At 46.9% G+C, this 16,101-nt stretch overlaps 4 protein-coding genes across 4 annotated transcripts; all 4 read right to left on the bottom strand.

Moving 5' to 3' along the window:
• Positions 1-72: 72 nt before the first annotated feature.
• PHALS_12214 (phosphoinositol transporter) lies at positions 73-1,214 on the bottom strand (the record flags this gene model as incomplete). Its single annotated transcript, XM_024727721.1, has 3 exons — positions 73-826; positions 895-1,097; positions 1,158-1,214. 3 exons carry the CDS (start codon positions 1,212-1,214, stop codon positions 73-75), a joined length of 1,014 nt encoding a protein of 337 aa, XP_024578270.1.
• A 2-nt stretch (positions 1,215-1,216) lies between these two features.
• On the bottom strand, positions 1,217-2,574 carry PHALS_14577 (uncharacterized protein). Its single transcript, XM_036407502.1, has one exon. The coding sequence runs from the start codon at positions 2,220-2,222 to the stop codon at positions 1,971-1,973; it is 252 nt and encodes an 83-aa protein (XP_036263199.1). The 5' UTR covers positions 2,223-2,574; the 3' UTR covers positions 1,217-1,970.
• Positions 2,575-7,936: 5,362 nt separating this feature from the next.
• Positions 7,937-8,185, bottom strand: PHALS_12213 (uncharacterized protein; the record flags this gene model as incomplete). The annotated part of the gene is made up of 2 exons (XM_024727719.1): positions 7,937-8,104; positions 8,168-8,185. 2 exons carry the CDS (start codon positions 8,183-8,185, stop codon positions 7,937-7,939), a joined length of 186 nt encoding a protein of 61 aa, XP_024578268.1.
• Positions 8,186-15,713: 7,528 nt separating this feature from the next.
• On the bottom strand, positions 15,714-16,050 carry PHALS_12212 (uncharacterized protein; the record flags this gene model as incomplete). The annotated part of the gene is made up of 2 exons (XM_024727718.1): positions 15,714-15,882; positions 15,941-16,050. 2 exons carry the CDS (start codon positions 16,048-16,050, stop codon positions 15,714-15,716), a joined length of 279 nt encoding a protein of 92 aa, XP_024578267.1.
• Between the last annotated feature and the right edge of the window lie 51 nt (positions 16,051-16,101).

Below are 16,101 nucleotides of genomic sequence, written 5' to 3'. Positions count from 1 at the left end.
CTATAAAATACACTCCTAATTTGAAGCTATATTGTATAACACGCGTCAAGTAAACTTGCTACTTGACCAATCCTACATGAAAATGCTCGCCAAGCAGAGTGCTTGATTTTTTTTTTTAATAGAAATTTCCGATGATGGTGAATTTGATTCCGAAATCGTGCTTTCGTCGCTACTTCGTAACTTGCAGAGTGAACGTTCAAGCGAAATGGTGCGGATGAGCTCTTCTGCCTCGAATGGTTTGCATTTGAGCACACTTTCCACCAACGCTCGCTCAAGACGTTGATACGACGAGTTTGTCTCACATCCGCCTACGCACGCACACGTACCGCCGTATGCCACCGGCAAATTTTCAGCGTCAATGAATTCCAGTAATGATGCTGCGGTCTCACTCTCAGTCAAAATATTAGTCTTTGCACGAGTGGCTTCGTTTAGTAGGGGTTTCACGCCCTTCCACGCTATGCTAAACCACGATGACACATTCACGATAAAAATTTTGAGTGAACGCTGTGGGTAGTGACGCTGCATGATACTTGTGCATCGACGAAAGAAGTCGAGAGCCTCGCCACCCATGTCACGCATTCCGATACCTTTTGCATCTAGTATAATGCACAGTTTTTGTGTGGCACTTGCAGCGCAGGCATCACACGAACAGACCTGGTGCGCTGCGTACTTTAGTGTGAACTCCATAGCAAACAGATAGTGATTGATCAGCGTCTCTTGCGTGATACCAAGCTTTTTGAATTGCCGCATATTAATAGAGCCAATCTTTTCAATGTAAAGAGGGTGGCCGAGTTTGTCTTGCTTGTGAAGATATTGCACGTAGTGTCTGCAACAGCAATCGAGTAAATCAAACGTGATCAACTCATACAAAATGGGTGAGGTAAATGGCCAAACGTTTTAATAGTGTCGTAGTGTGTCTGAGGCCTCATTAAAATCTCCTCGACTTGCATCTGCTTCCTCCACGCCTTCGTGGCTTGGTAGCGCTTCACCGCCCGGGCAATGTCTCCATTCTCTGCCACCGCAAACGCCGGAGGGATCTCTGTTACCTGATTAATTGCAGCATCAACTTTGTCAATCCGACTTGAAAACGAAAGTCTCTGAACGAAATGAATATGAGCAGGTATTTATGAGTCGCGTTTGAAACAATTGCAACAAACCTCGGGCCATAATAAGAACCTACGATGCTCGTGCTGCAGCAAATTGTCTTGAGTCATTTTGCACAAATGGAGCCAATACAAGAATGGTGCTTTCAGACAAAAAAACTCGCAAAAAAGAGCCGAGTAAGTTTTCTACATCTCACACTCATACGCCACAATCTATGATCGTCCACATGGCTCTTGTCTTTTAGCTGCGTCGCTGCTTGAGAGCTATTGGACTGGCTTCTTGCATGGCAAAAAGTGACATGATAGGCTAGCGGTAGCACGTCAAATTTTAAGTTTAAAATGCGGCCACCCAATTATTCGGTTTTTTGCTGTCGGAGCGTAAAGTAGCAGTCAGTGCCCACAGTCAGCCATCAGTGGTATGACATTCTCAAAGATATGTTTCTGCTTCAGCGCCTACTGCACGAGCGTTTCATGTGTATATAAAATATTCAGATCGTGTCTTGGCAAAGCGCAAGAACTGGTGCAAAATAAAAAGTCAGCGGTGTCAAATGGGATGAAATGTTTGTTCCGCAGTGAGCACTTCAGCAGTTAACCTGCTTTCAGCGATTTTTCGTTTGAATAACCATAACGGATGAAGTGACCAGAGCCTTCACCATCTCCGCCGTCATTTAGAGATTATCATCACTGCTTCTGAAGTGATGATTCGCATTACATGTCTTCTGGTTTGAAGGTACTAACTATCACAGGTGGTGAATGTGAAGCAATTCAAAATAACACTCCTTCACACCAAGTAACCAGATCGCTCACCAGGAATCTGTTAAAGGAAAATCATGTGATAAAATATTTTGCGCTCGTCACCAGCACCTGCTATAGTAATTGGTACAATACTTTACTTTCACATGCACCTACGTATGCACATGCCCTACCGGCAGGTTTCAGCATCAATAGACTCCAGCAAGACTGCATGGTTTCACAGTCAAAATCACGGCTGACTTCGTCAGATAGCAACATCACGTCCATCCAAACCACACTAAACAACGATTGTACATGAAGATAAAGATGGTATGTAAATGCGGTGGGGAATGACGGTGCATATTCTCGTTTACCGAAGCCTCCCATCTCTCACGTTCTGATTCCCTTCGTGTCCAGAATAATGCACAACTTAAGCGTGGCAATTGCAGCTCAGGCATTGCACGAAAAATATGGTTCGCTACGTACTTGAGCTTGATTTAAAAGCGAATCAATAGTGATTGAACAGCGTATGCTATGATTCGTCCGAATTCTCTAGTTGCAAATGTTGAAAGAGCCGTTCTTCTCGATTTAAGAGGCACATCCGATTTATCGAATAAATTGCGTCTTATCTTTGAGAGAATGGCGACCATTTGGTCAAGAAGGAACAGCGTAGTCCATAACATCAACGTATGCTTTGTTGTTGCTCATACATGCGGTATGGACGAAATGGAATCCGTCATCACCTCTTTACTCGAAGCCAGCGTCGCTTTATTTCCTTGATTGCAACTCCATTTCTCAGCGATAAAATGCCGAAGGCAGATTCGTTGACTTTATTTGTTGTAGGGTATTACCCGGTTTTTTCAATAGCTCAAACGAATACCGAACCTCCAGTGTCACAACCCTCAAAGTTCCAATTGCCAACCAGCTGACGTACGTGCTCGTCGTTCGTCGTTTGAATCTGCCGCTCCCAATAAGTCAGGAAAATAAATGCTGCTAGTAAAAAATGACAGCTTCACTGTGTAAATGACAGGAAATATGGCCGCTAATTCGAATACAGCCTGAGAGTGATGCTCAAAGTACTGAGCTTACCAACGAATGGATGGTCATTTGACCTGGGACCAGGGGTACCTGGTTCGATCTCCATTAAATCCAAAGCAAGGCAGCCGAAGATAGATCACGAAAATGGACAAGCAATCACACTATTGATGCAGCGGGCCTGCCGTAACTCTTTGCTTAGAGGACGCTTACTAAGGTCACCAACCCTACGTTACCAATACGAGTGTAGTGGATCGCAGTCCGCTATCTCCAAGATACCAGAAACCTTAACCAAGGCAAACAAACTCTTCCGTTCATAAATAAAACTGTATTTATCAGTTTTTTTTGCGGCAGAGCCGCCTGTATCTAACATTTTAGGTTTCCCTCCTTAGATAGTAAAACGCATAACTACTGGCAAACCTGTCACGTAGTGGCTTCTTGTTACGGTGTAGTCATACCATTGTCTGATTACACCGACTTGTGTAGCCCACACCTTTGTACGGCCACATCATCTTGTGTGACCCACGCTACCATACATGAGTACGTGTAACCCCGTTACACTCTTCCCCATTGAAATTGTGAATACCCACAATTCACATTTAACTGTCACCTCAAACGAGGCTCGCGAGTCTAAAACACCGTTACGTCCCTAAAACCATCTTTACACATTCTACGCTCAATGAGCATCGTGTCTAGGATACGATAAACACCCAGCCAAGCTTGTTCTGATGACAGAGCCCTTCATCGTCTTCTGCACGCGTTGCATCTCCGGACAGTACGTTCGCGGCTTCACGGAAAGCACATCCCAAACCTTCTAATTGAGCGCCACCCACCGCGCCCACCACGGTCGACGGGTTTTCTCGTCGAGGATTTAGAGGAAGTCCATTCCCTCGCGTATGCGGCGCGGATCAAAAGCGTCACTGACGACGTCACCGTCGTGACATGGGCAAGCTCATAGTCCGGTCTGCGTAACAACGCGTCGGCCAAAGCATTCTGCTTTCCTGGCTTATACCTCACCTCGAAGTAATTTTCTGCAAAGAATAAAAGCCATCTGGTCATCCTCTGCGAGAGGTGAGGCGATTGAGTCGCAGTGCCCAAGGACGCGCGTGTAGATCACAAATGGCTTTGAGCCCAGCAAGGGCACCCTGAACTTGACAAGTGCAAACTACATCGCAGGTAATTCCTTGTCGTGGATTCGTAAGTTCTTCTCCGCAGCCTTAAGCTGGCGAGATTTGAACGCGATCATCCGATCTCGCATCTCGGGGTGTGCTTGCAGCAGTGCACAGTCGATGGAAAAGTTCGAAGCGTCACAGACGACACTAAAAAGACGATCGACGTTTGGCAACGCCAGTATTGTTGCATCAAGGAGGCTGTCTTTGACCTTATCAAAAGCCCTCCGACGCTCGTTTCCCAATACCATTCGATATTCTTCTTAAGGAGGTTCGACATTAGTCGTGCCATTCCCGCATTATTTGCGCAATACTTGTGCGAATAGATGGCGAGGCCAAGCCACTTGCGCAAGTCCTTTTGGTTCTTTGGAATCGACCAGTCCACAATGGCCTTGACCTTAGCGGGATCCGCTTGCTCGTAGGTCACGCTTCCTTATAGGAGAATATCGCCCGCGCCGAAGATGCACTTATCTGCATTAGCATACGGCTTATTCGTGCGCATGCACTCAAGAAATGCTCTCAAATGAACGATATGGTTTTCCTCATCTGCGCATTCGAGCCCCACACGACTGTGGACGAAGATGGCATCGAAGTATGTTTGTGCATATGCCCGATGGGGCCTGAACAACTGCGTTACAAGACGATTGGATGTTGCTGGTGCATAAGACAGCCCTTGGGCATCACTATCCACTCCCATAGCATCCCGCTCGGAGTACTCACCACTGTCAGTGGAATATCACTCGCTCCCATGAACAATTGGTAGTATTCATTTATCAAATCGAGTGCACTGTATTTCGTATATCCCACCATGTTTATCTAAAAAACATCCTTTCTAGGAATTGACGTTTGTGCCGGAATGGTGGCAGCGTTGAGCTTATTGTAAGCGTGAACGATACGCCATTTGCCTTTCGGCTTCCGGACACAAAACCTGTGTGTCGAATGGGGAGACTTGCTCTCACACACCATTCCCGCATCTTGCTTCGCAGGGCGTCAATGACGTCACATTGCTCCTTGGACCAGGGTCATTGGCGTGTTACATAGTATTTGGTTCCCGGAATCAGGTCAATCTCATGACGCACACCTCGACCAGAGGTAGGACCGACGGCGGGTCTTTGTGGACAACGTCTTGAAATTCCTATACTAAAGGATAGTACGGATCCGAGGGATCCTTCAGGATCGACGATCCACTTTGTGCGTTCATCAATCTCTTGGTGTCCTCCTTAACAGCCTTATCCAGAAGCGACGAGGAATTTATCTCTTCGCTCGGTCTTTTAATGATCACCTCGGTTAAATCGCCTGCCTTCAAGGCACTGATAAACCCTTCGAAGGGTATCTCGCCCAGCTCAAGACGAGCATCCACCGCGGGAAAAGCCTCGAGGGGGACATCGCCGTCTTCCTCCCCATCACACCGTTACAGGGGTGTATAGCTGTGCGCTATCGTCTACGGTAGACACAACCTGGGTCAGGGTCGACGCCCTGGGTCTTGCAAAAACAATACGGCATTGCCGTCACCTCACGATTGATGTTTTACGTCTCGGTGAGACGAGTGAGAAAATGCGATCAGCGTCGTCCCGTGTCCCCACTCCCTTCTCCATCGGAGCCTTGATATTATTAATTTCATCCGACGAAGAGCTGCTATTTCCGCAAACTTCACAGTTTGGATACCGTGCCACTCCAAGTTCAGCCCGCGAGGCATACTCCGGACCTTTGTTCAATACACCTTCGGTGTTCGACGCTTGGATGCTCCGATATCCAGTACATTGACCAGTGCCCGCGCTAATAGCGCTTCTGCTTCCTAGCAAAGGTGGGTTCATGACTCACAAAAGTTTCATCAAGAGACGTGCTCGTAGCGCCTAAGGTCTTAGACCTCCAATCAACCCATGGCTCATCGTGTTCCAACCATGTCCTACCAAGGATAAGGTCATATCTTGAATACAAGTCAAAAACTAGGCAAGGTTTCACGCTATCGAAGTAAAGAAACTTGCCTCTGAGGCCCACAGGGACCTTCGGCACAGTGACACAAGTCCCCGTCGCTAAGCAAACAGTGACGGTATCACTCAACCGCGCACTCAGCGCGTCAGCGTACAGATGACTTACTTCTATTGTGAAGCGTCGAGCATAGTTGCCTGACTCCACGGGGTCGATTAGAATCTTCTATGGCTTCTCAAAGCCCTTCACAGTCGCTTTTACGACCAGGAAGCTCGGCTTGCATACACATTGCGTTTTCAAGAGCTCGGAGCTCTTCGGGGCTGGACTTTGCTGATCTCTACTGCTTTGACGCTCAGCAAAACTCAGTTCTCCCCCAGTGGGGCGCCCCGCGCCTACTGGTTGTCTCGTTTCCCCGCGTCAAACCAGACTGGATTGAAGCGGAACGTCGCTTCGACAAACCTTTACGCGCCTTATGTAGGGGGAAACCAGTCCGAAGGTGAAGGGTGTATTCACAGACAGAACACTGTCGGATATTTCAGCGCTGATCGGCACCCCGGAGCTCTACCTCCTCTTTCTCATCAGAGCTGATATCTATGGACTCAGTCCCGCTCGACGAGCTCTGTGGGTGTGAATTTCAACCAAGTCGTGCCGACTCAAAGTTGAATTTGGCCTCCAATGCCACGTTCACCACTTTTTCAAAAGAAGACGGATGCACTGAGAGCATCATGATGTGCGGCCTGGGTCGGGAGGAGTCATCCTTCTTCGGCGGTGGCGTCATGGACGCAGTCGACGCCGACAGCTTCTGCTGTAGGTGCTCTAGCAGAGCATTTTTATAGCTCGAACACGCCTCTAGGTGCGCGTTTTTGCTTTGGTCCCTTGCGAAACAAGGTTTTCCACGTCCTCAGGGCTCAGCAGAGGCAAATTGGAGTGTTGCTCCATCCTCACAGAGGATCAGTCTTAATGACTCAGGCGTAGATTGACAACGAGTGCTTCCAAGTGCTGCGGGGCTGCCGTAGCTCTTTGCTTAGAGGAAGCTTACTAAGGTCACCAACCTTACGTTCTATACCAGAACCAGTACGAGTGTGGAGGATCGCAATCCGCTACCTCCAAGAGTACCAAAAACCTTAACCAAGGCAAATGAACTATTCCGTTCAGAATTGAACCCGTATTTATCTGTTTATATGCGGCAGAGCCGCCTATTTTATGACCTTAGGTTTTCCTCATTAGATAGTAAAACCGAATTAATATGCCCACTACTGGCAGTCCCACCACGTAGAGGCTTCTTGTTACGGTGTAATTACATTTCTGTGTGATTACACCGACTTGTGTAATCCACACCTCTGTACGGTCACACTCATCTTATGTAACCCACCCTTTCATACTAGGGTACGTGTAATCCCGCTCAAATAAAAGTGTTTCTGCCCTGCCAACCCGCACAAAAATGGGTACGCTGGAGGCTCCACGCACCAAAAAAGCCCAAAGTGTAAAGAGGGAGTACAGACTTGGTCCCGAAAAATGTAGGATAGCTACCAGCTTCGCTTTATCGTAGCGTGTGGATTTTGGTAGCTTATGTTCCCAAGTACTTAACCGAGATTACAAAACAGCAAAGCAGATAAATCTGTCAGTAAGAATCATGAAATAGACCGACAGATACAAGTCAAACTGCCTGTGATATTAGAGTTACTGGGTGAAGGTTTGGTCTACCTAAAATATTATGGCGAGCCTTCTAGTATTCAATGACCTATACCAATATTGTGTTTGTCTGCTAGAGAACCGCTGTCTGACATGGTTGACACATAAACGATACCTTGCAAATAGTCTTCTTCTGTTTGGGAGCGGGGCCAAATTTACTTATGTTACTTGAGAAACGTAATTGCAAACAGTGGTGTGTTCGCGCGCGTGAAACCACCCAGCGAGCAATCGCGCGAAAGCTGGTCTGGCCCAAACTTGATCGATAATTGGTCTTATTCAGATTGGGTCCGCCGAATGGTAAGCTGGAGGTTGTGTTGACCACCCGTAGCTCCAGCAATAGCGGAAGCAGTGCGCACTGCCGGAACAAAGGGTCGTTGCGATCAGTCGATACAGTGACGAAGGATTGCAAGCGTGATGTGCTAAAGTGCTTCCAGCATGCGTGTACTGTCCAAGCATGATGTCGATCCACGTCGGGAATTAGGTTAAAAAACACAATACACCACTCACCATATCTTGAATGCGCATTAAGTAAGCGATGTTGTTCTATCCTCACCGCAGAACAGGCTTCGCAGATGCGGTTGATGGTCTGTAGGTGAGGCTTTCGTAGGAAGGAGATGCGGAAGCGCCCTGGAAATGTAACGGAATTGGCCGTCCGTATACACGCAAGTACATAGGAATAGTTAAAACAGTAAGCACACTTCACCCCATCTTGCTCGCGTCCAGCGAGTCGTCGATTTACGCGAACGAGGAGGAAAAGATAAAGTGACATTTTTATGGCCAATATGCCTTAATCCCCCCTTAACATTAAGTGCTTCTTATTCTGATAAACAGATCTAAGGGATATTAAGACAGCTATGCAAGATATGTAGTTAATGTTAACCACAGAAAAAGTATGTGGTTCAAAATGAGACTGACCCCACTCCACCAACCCCTACTAGCGCAGAGCAAAACCGCAACTCAGTCCAAGGCTCCTTTGCCATCATTGAGCTTTGATGATGCTTTAATTCCACGTCGAACGCTCTTATGCACATTGAGCTGAAACCTGGCATCGAAAGACCAGCTTGAAGTGATGACGATTGCTATGAAATGACCATCGACGAGTTTAGTCGTCCAGCATATTTGCACTATCGTGAAATTGATTGTCGTCACTAATTTAACGACCGACATGGTGGTGGCATCCTAAAATTTCACGAACTCTTCAGTCAAATGGAAGCACGAATGATGACTAGAACCGCGGATTTTCGCGCCATCAGACCGGTTACACGTGCTGGAGGTGACCCACAAAGTCTGTTCGATCCGTGCATCCAGCTATTTTATCTGGATTCCTTCCAGATATTCGGCACTCGATTCTGGTCATGGGTTCGTGCGACCAAATCCGTGAGTGTTACCGTTTGTAAAACGCGAATACCGCTGCAGACTTGCTGAATATACATAATTTGTGCTTCCGGCTTGCCTATTTAATAGTGAAGATTGGGCTCTCTCAGATATCAAAGATGCTCGTGAAATACGTGCGATGATTAGCTGAATCCACGACAAGAAGAAGGGAGAGAGGATATAGAGGATAGGTGGGGACGGAGTCTGAAGCGGGGTCCGTCGTTGGACCCGCGACGAACGCGAGAACAATATCACCATAGTCGCAAAGAATACGACTACGAACCTGCCTCGTTTTCTCGTTCGCCGGAGAGCCCAGCCATTTCACCAAAAGCTGCGTCCGACTGCGGACGTTCCTCACTGCCACCCCGTTCTCAACATAGTAGCATCGATTTCCGTGTCGATCAAGAGGAGAAAGAAGTGCCCGAAGAGGGCGTCTCTTTGCTTCTTCGTCTGATCTGGAATTGCAACTGACGCAAGTAAAAAAAATCCATGATGAACCGGCGGATGGTCATGGTGTTTGATCGCGTGTCATGGACGCGACACGCGTGAAGGATACTCGACAAGTCGTCTGCGACTTATGCGATCTCGCATGGAGTCATGAAAACTCGCCTGAGGATGCAGTTGAAAGTCTGATTCGGATTCGGCAACTAGAGCAGGCTCCACAAGTTCTTTCTCCTGCTGCGGCTGCTAACGCTGATGTGTGGAGCCTCCTACCAAGCGACTTCGCTCTGCTTCGGGTAAATAAACTTCTCCAAAAAAACAACGCAATCAGCAGCCATATGTTTCCTGTCGACGTTCCGACTCGTACGTTCGTTCGTTTGGTCCCGACGCTCAAGACAATCCTCTTGCATCTGAGAATGATGCTGTGGCGACGACGCCAAAGAGGTCCTTATTTTGCCCCTCGTGGGTCAGGAGTCATATTCGAATAAGACTGCGTTACATTCCGGTTGAAAGTCGCGTCATCGTAATGACAGGGATTGAGCTGCCTACGTAGAACGTTGGATGTGTCCTGAGCCAGTTGGCAATTCGATGATGTAAGCATTTCCATGGCATGACACTACACGGAATGGACTGATGAAGCGAGGTAATAGCACTGAGCTTGTCAAGTTTGAAAGAGCATCGTCTGATAGGTTTTAGGTACTAAGTAGTACATATTCCCAACAATAAAATATATTTTGCCTCGACAGATTTGTCTATCTGCGTATTCCTTTTTAGATCTTGCACATTCGCCATTGCATCTCACACTCGTGACATCACACTCGCACGACCCATGATGAATTAGTCTACGGCATTCTTGTACTTGCGCTTCACATTCCGCATCATTGATTGTAGTAATTTGAGAGGTAATGATTTGCCGAGCTCCTTCCCACTAACGCCAGAGACACCACACATCGCACATAGTGGTACTTGCGGGTGTCGCAAGTCATTTATAAAAATGGCTTATTTCCAGCGGATGATTTATAGCAAGCTCTATCAGTGGTAGCAACGAATTCCGTTCTGCAGGATTATCCGCGTAGAAGCTTCGCAACACATCACCGACCACTCGGTTGGCACGTTCTGTTTACCAATCGGTCTCCGGGTGTACCGCTGTGACATATCCTAGCGTATGCCAAGCGTTCGAGACAATTCTGTCCAAGGCAACTCGTGAATAGTGTACACAAACAGATGCGATGGCGTATGGCAACAAAGAATAATTTAGCCGAAGCAACGGAATAGTTACACGAAGCCATGCGAACCATCTTACTGAGACTATCAACGAAGACGAGCACTTCGTTGTGACCCTCATCATTTTCGGGAAAGCCAACGATACAGTCGAGACCGCCTGACTTCCAACAATCAGTAGGAACTGGGAGACTCTGCATTGGCACTTGCGTGTGCCGTGTGCCTTTCTCTTGCTGACAGACATCGCAATCGTGCAACCCACTTGAACATGCAGCGTCACACATTGGGGGGGATTGGTAGGTCTTATCACGGCCAAAGTGACCGGTAATCGTCGTATCATGCGCCTCGTACAAACCTTGTGCTTCAACGCATCGTTCCGTGGAGCCACAATCCGTACGACACCAGCTTCTTTAAGACCACATCCCTTTAGTCTGGCTTGATACCATTTGTGCAACTTCATAGTGAAATAGACCTTCCTTTCATGCATAACAATGTATCCTTGATTTCAAGCGATCAGGAAGCTTGTCATGGAGCTCCATGTCACTTAGTGAGAGTGCCTCGATGTTCGGTTCGCACTGTCTATCTAACAGACGCTCGTAGTATCATATCGAATACATCGTTTTCAATATAGCTAATATCCGCTAGCTTATAATTTGGTTGACTTTTCGACGCGTCAGCCGGCACGTTCAAATTTCCCGGTTTATACACAACCGTGAAGTTGTAGTCTGCAAAGAATGACAACTAGCGAGCAACCCGCTGTGATAAGTGAGGGGGATGAACTGCATAACGTAAGTTTGTGTGATCCAGGGAGACGGCAAGCAGACTTAAACCCATGAGGTGGACGTGGGTCTTCACCACAGTATAATTTATTGCAAAAAGCTTCCAGCCACGGACAAGGTAGTTGTTTTCTGCTTGCTTCAGCTGTCGCGATTGTAATGACACGACATGATCGTGTATATCTTAGTTCTTTTGCAAGAGTGCACAACCGATTGCAAACTCAGAAGCATCACACACCACGCTATACGACATCGTTTCATCTGGTATAGCAAGTAAGCTGTCCGTGATCTGAGTGAATACTTCTTCGCAGTGGATGACCACTCGAATGGTACGTCCTTCCTCACCAAGTTTGATAGCGGGTGAACCATGTCCGCGTAGTTACGCGAGAAACGATGCAGGTAGCTGAAAAAAACGCTTCAACTTCATCAATTCTTTTTGATTCCGAGGCGTCGGCTACTGCACAGTTGCTTTGACCTTCTCTGGGTCTGCACGATCGCTGCGTTCACCGACAAAACAACCAAGTTCCGGTACTTCATTCACCAAAAGCAAGATTCGCTGGCTATGAATTTTCACACATACATTTCAACTCCATACGGAGGTGCTCCAAGTGCACTTTATGGCAGATCGACCATCTTCGTTTTTCGAAAAAGCAAAAATGTGGGTAAAATAAGTTTGTGCAAAGCGTCGCAGTAACCGAAACAGATGGGAAACCAATCGATCGAACGTTGCTAGGACATTGAATAGTCCTTGTGGTATCACAAGCCACTCTCATAACATATTGGATGGTGTATTAACAGCAGTCAACGAGACATCATCCTCATTAGTGAACCAAATCCAATTTTTGTGTACAGCCGGACATACGGTGGTTGATCACATTCTTTAGTGAAACCGGCGTTTGAGCGGAAATTGTCGCGCATTTAACTTGTTGTAGGCGTGATCAATGCAGCTTCTCCCATTTGGTTTGCGCACACTAAAAGTCGGCGCGTTGTGAGGGGACTGGCTTTCCTCACCAAACCAGCAGATGGCTGTTGAGCAAAGAACCCATCAATATACTAACGAACTTCACGCGACAGTGGCCACTGTAGAAGCACTGTATGCTTTGAACCAGGTTCACGATCGATTTCATGTCGAACTTCACGTTCGGGTGGGAAACAAAAGGGTGGCTCCGCTTTAAGGACGTCATCTTTGTATTCCATGACAAGTGTAAATTATGGATCACCTGGATCCCTCAGAGTAGCAGATCCTCAGCGTATTTCCAAACGCTGTCAAAATTCTTCAAGATCCGAATCATCCATAACTGATAATAAGGGGGAGTTCCGCTGAATCGACCTTCGACAGTAGCAACACGACCTCCGAAATACCATCACACTTGAGGCCGTTTAGGAAGCTATCATTAGTGACTTCCTAAAGCTGCACCACCTCTTTCGTCGTCAGAAATATTTCTAAAAGAATATCTGATCTGGTAACTTTACAATCCGTTTCATCCACAATACCTGGACCAGCATCTTCTCATGCTACAGTTCCATCGTGGGAATAGTATGCTGGACTAACTCATAGGCGGACTCAACCGCATCCAGAGCGGGAGTATCAGTACCGCTATCAACAAATCCGGTGATTCCTTCACATATGTGTGCTCAACCACACAACCGATGGGAACTGCACCTTTGTGTGTTGTCAATCATACCCATTGATCCGCAATCCGGCCTGGCCACTGTGTTAGTGGAAAGAGTGGCATATACAGCCGCAGTCGACCCCTTCGACTTTCCAGTACAGACATGTTGAAAACATCCCTCTGTCTTGAGAGGGGGGGCAACAACCGCAATCTTTCCCTCATAATTTCTTTCCGTTAGGCAAATCGTCATACCACCGACGGTCATTCGTTTTAAGTGGTCAGTTCCGAGCAGTTGACACACTCCATGAGTGATAATAGTAGTTACTCCATACGCAACATACGACTGTCAAGCGCTTGAACGATTCTTCCAGTATCTGGGGAATGTGGGCTCATTACGCCCAGGGGTTTTACCTACGCTAGGAGGGCTACTCTCAATCGTTTTTGATCGCAATTAAACCATGGCACTTGCTTCTCAAGCCACGGTATACCTAAAATCAGATCATACTTTTTGTCCATCTCGAGGATATGAATACATTCTTCGAGTTGAAGTCTTCGAGCTTCAGTTGAAGATTAACTATAATTTTATTTGCGTTGACCACCGCGCCAGTGGCCAACTTCACTCAAATAGAGTCGTTGCTTTTATCTAGTGCATCTAAAAGCACTGTGCCATTTACAGCAACACTTTGCTTCCGCACGTTGTTACGCGACGCACCAGAGTCAATCAAACTCTAAATGGACGACCATAGCTCTTACACTCGCTGTGACCACGAGGAGACCTCTCCGACATGTGATGTTAACGACGGACGGCGATTCTTCAAGGTCTAAACTCTCGTGTGTGATTCTACCACGAAACCCACAAGAGTTTATAATGGCCCGGAAGACCTTCCTGCGTCTACTGGATTCAGGCGTTTCCCAAACGCCTCGTTGTATTGGTACCACGCGACTCGGGACCATTACGATGAGAACGTGAACAATCACGGCGGATATGACCGAATCGTGAAAATTCGTAATAGCGATTTTGCTGACCATGGAAAGTCACCGTGCTAAGATCCATGAATTTCCGGAATTCCGGTACAGTAGTCACTGCTTCCAAGGTGTTTACCGGTTGACCAAATGCTTGACGATGACAGTAGTCCCCTCGCAATGCAGTCATTATTGCATCTTTTAGAGTCGTCGATCCTGGCCGAAGCTTTCAGTCTTAGGAGGACTATAAGCAATTTTCTCCATAAAAACAGTGGCCATCACTGCCGCTAGTATTGGTTCGCTTGCCATGCTGGCACGAAGCACACGGAGCTTCTGTACATAGTCGTGCAGTGTGCTGCTGTCTTGACGGCACGAAGATAAAATCGACCGTTGTCGAAATGCCACGTTCGACAGAAGGAACATCGATTCCATGGCCATTTTCAAGTCTTGTCGTTTGGCAAAGTAGCTAGGGCGCTTAACTTCCCATGTCATCGCCCAACTTTTGCGCGGCTATCCAAGGCCACTTGACTGCGGCATTCACAATCTTAAGCCATCGAAATAGCGATGCTCATTGCTGCCGGAACGGAAGACTGTCATCTTTGTCCCCGTTGAAACTTTTCATCTAGATTTTCACGGGACGTTTCGTGTGTACCGACGGTGTAACCACCACTTGTGGTGGAGGTGACGGAGCTGGCGTCGGTATGTTCTGGGATAGAAAGCCCAATAACCCTTGCTTATACGCAACAAATTTTTTGAAGCGTTTAGTTGTCGCTTCTCGATCCAATTGGAGAATATTGAGGACCGCGTGACTTCAGCTTAAATCTCGCAGCTCCACCGAGCACTTTCATTGCGAGTGTACTAGAAACGAATATTCCTCACTGTTGATGCGAGGGCAACCATCGCCTGTGGTATCCAAATTATCCATAGATGAATCCATCAGAGAAGTCGGCGTTGGAATGATCAACAAAAGCTACCAAGTGTAACGGAAAATGCCCGTCCGTATCAAGGCCATTCTGAGGGGGACTTAAACCAGTTGACACGCTTCACCTCATGTTGCTCGCTTTTAGCGAGCTGTTGATTTACATGAACGAGGAGACAGTTACTCAATCCATGGATCATGGCATTTCAGCCACGCCGTTCCTAGGACAAGACTATTTCAAAAACGTGACAGGGTTTGTGCTATATTATGTATTCAAGTTTCACAGAAAGGTCAACGAGCTTTTGACACGTTAGCAAGAAGTCCAGCTGCGTATCACACAAATAACGTATATCTCAAATGCATTCGCGTACGATGAGCTTTTTCGACAGTCGTACATGTTTGCTCGCCGCTTGTAAACAATCAATCAGCTTCTCACGGCTTCACAAAAATTGGAGCGTTGAACAAACCTGGGGTGTAAGTTTTTTTCTCTTAATGAGATGCTCTTCTCTTAGAGCTAGGAATCATTGATGTTAATTGTTTCTATGTTAGATCACAGTTGATTGACAGTAAGCTATTCTGCAGTTCTGGTATTTTATTTTGTTAGCACAGAGCTTGTCGGACGCCCCCGCAAAAATTCCTCTTCATAATCTCAGCCAAGATAAGATTGATTGTGTCGCAGATACAATGTTTCTGAGTACTGCCTTACGGCTCGGCATCTGGTAAGTCTTTCACCGCATGGCTAGTATCTATCGCCTTTGGTAGCTCAGAGAGTTTCTATCTCCCATACCCAACCGGCCCACGCAACACGAAACATTTATTGCACATTTCATACAAAATTCACTGCGCTCTTGGAAGAGGTCAGGAGGGTGGAAGCTGTCGATGATAGCTGCAACTGCTCGAAACTCTTCATATAAACTGTGATTGTTATCACCGAATGAACAAAACTCTGTTGCTATCGTAGCGATGAGAGCACGCGCCTCTCGGTGCCAGTTCTGCTTTATTTCGCTGCCCGTGACTTTTTAACAGTAGGCCTTTTAAGGCGATGTGAGTATCAGCGATATTCGCCACTTTGACACTTTCCATGTCGGTTATATCTTTTCTATATAGTAAGAGCATATTATCCCGTGCAACTTC

Source organism: Plasmopara halstedii (assembly GCF_900000015.1).
Source record: "Plasmopara halstedii genome assembly, contig: Scaffold_614, whole genome shotgun sequence".
NCBI lineage: Eukaryota > Oomycota > Peronosporomycetes > Peronosporales > Peronosporaceae > Plasmopara > Plasmopara halstedii.
The sequence above is the reverse complement of the archived record's forward strand: the minus strand, read 5'-3'. Positions and strand labels throughout refer to the sequence as shown.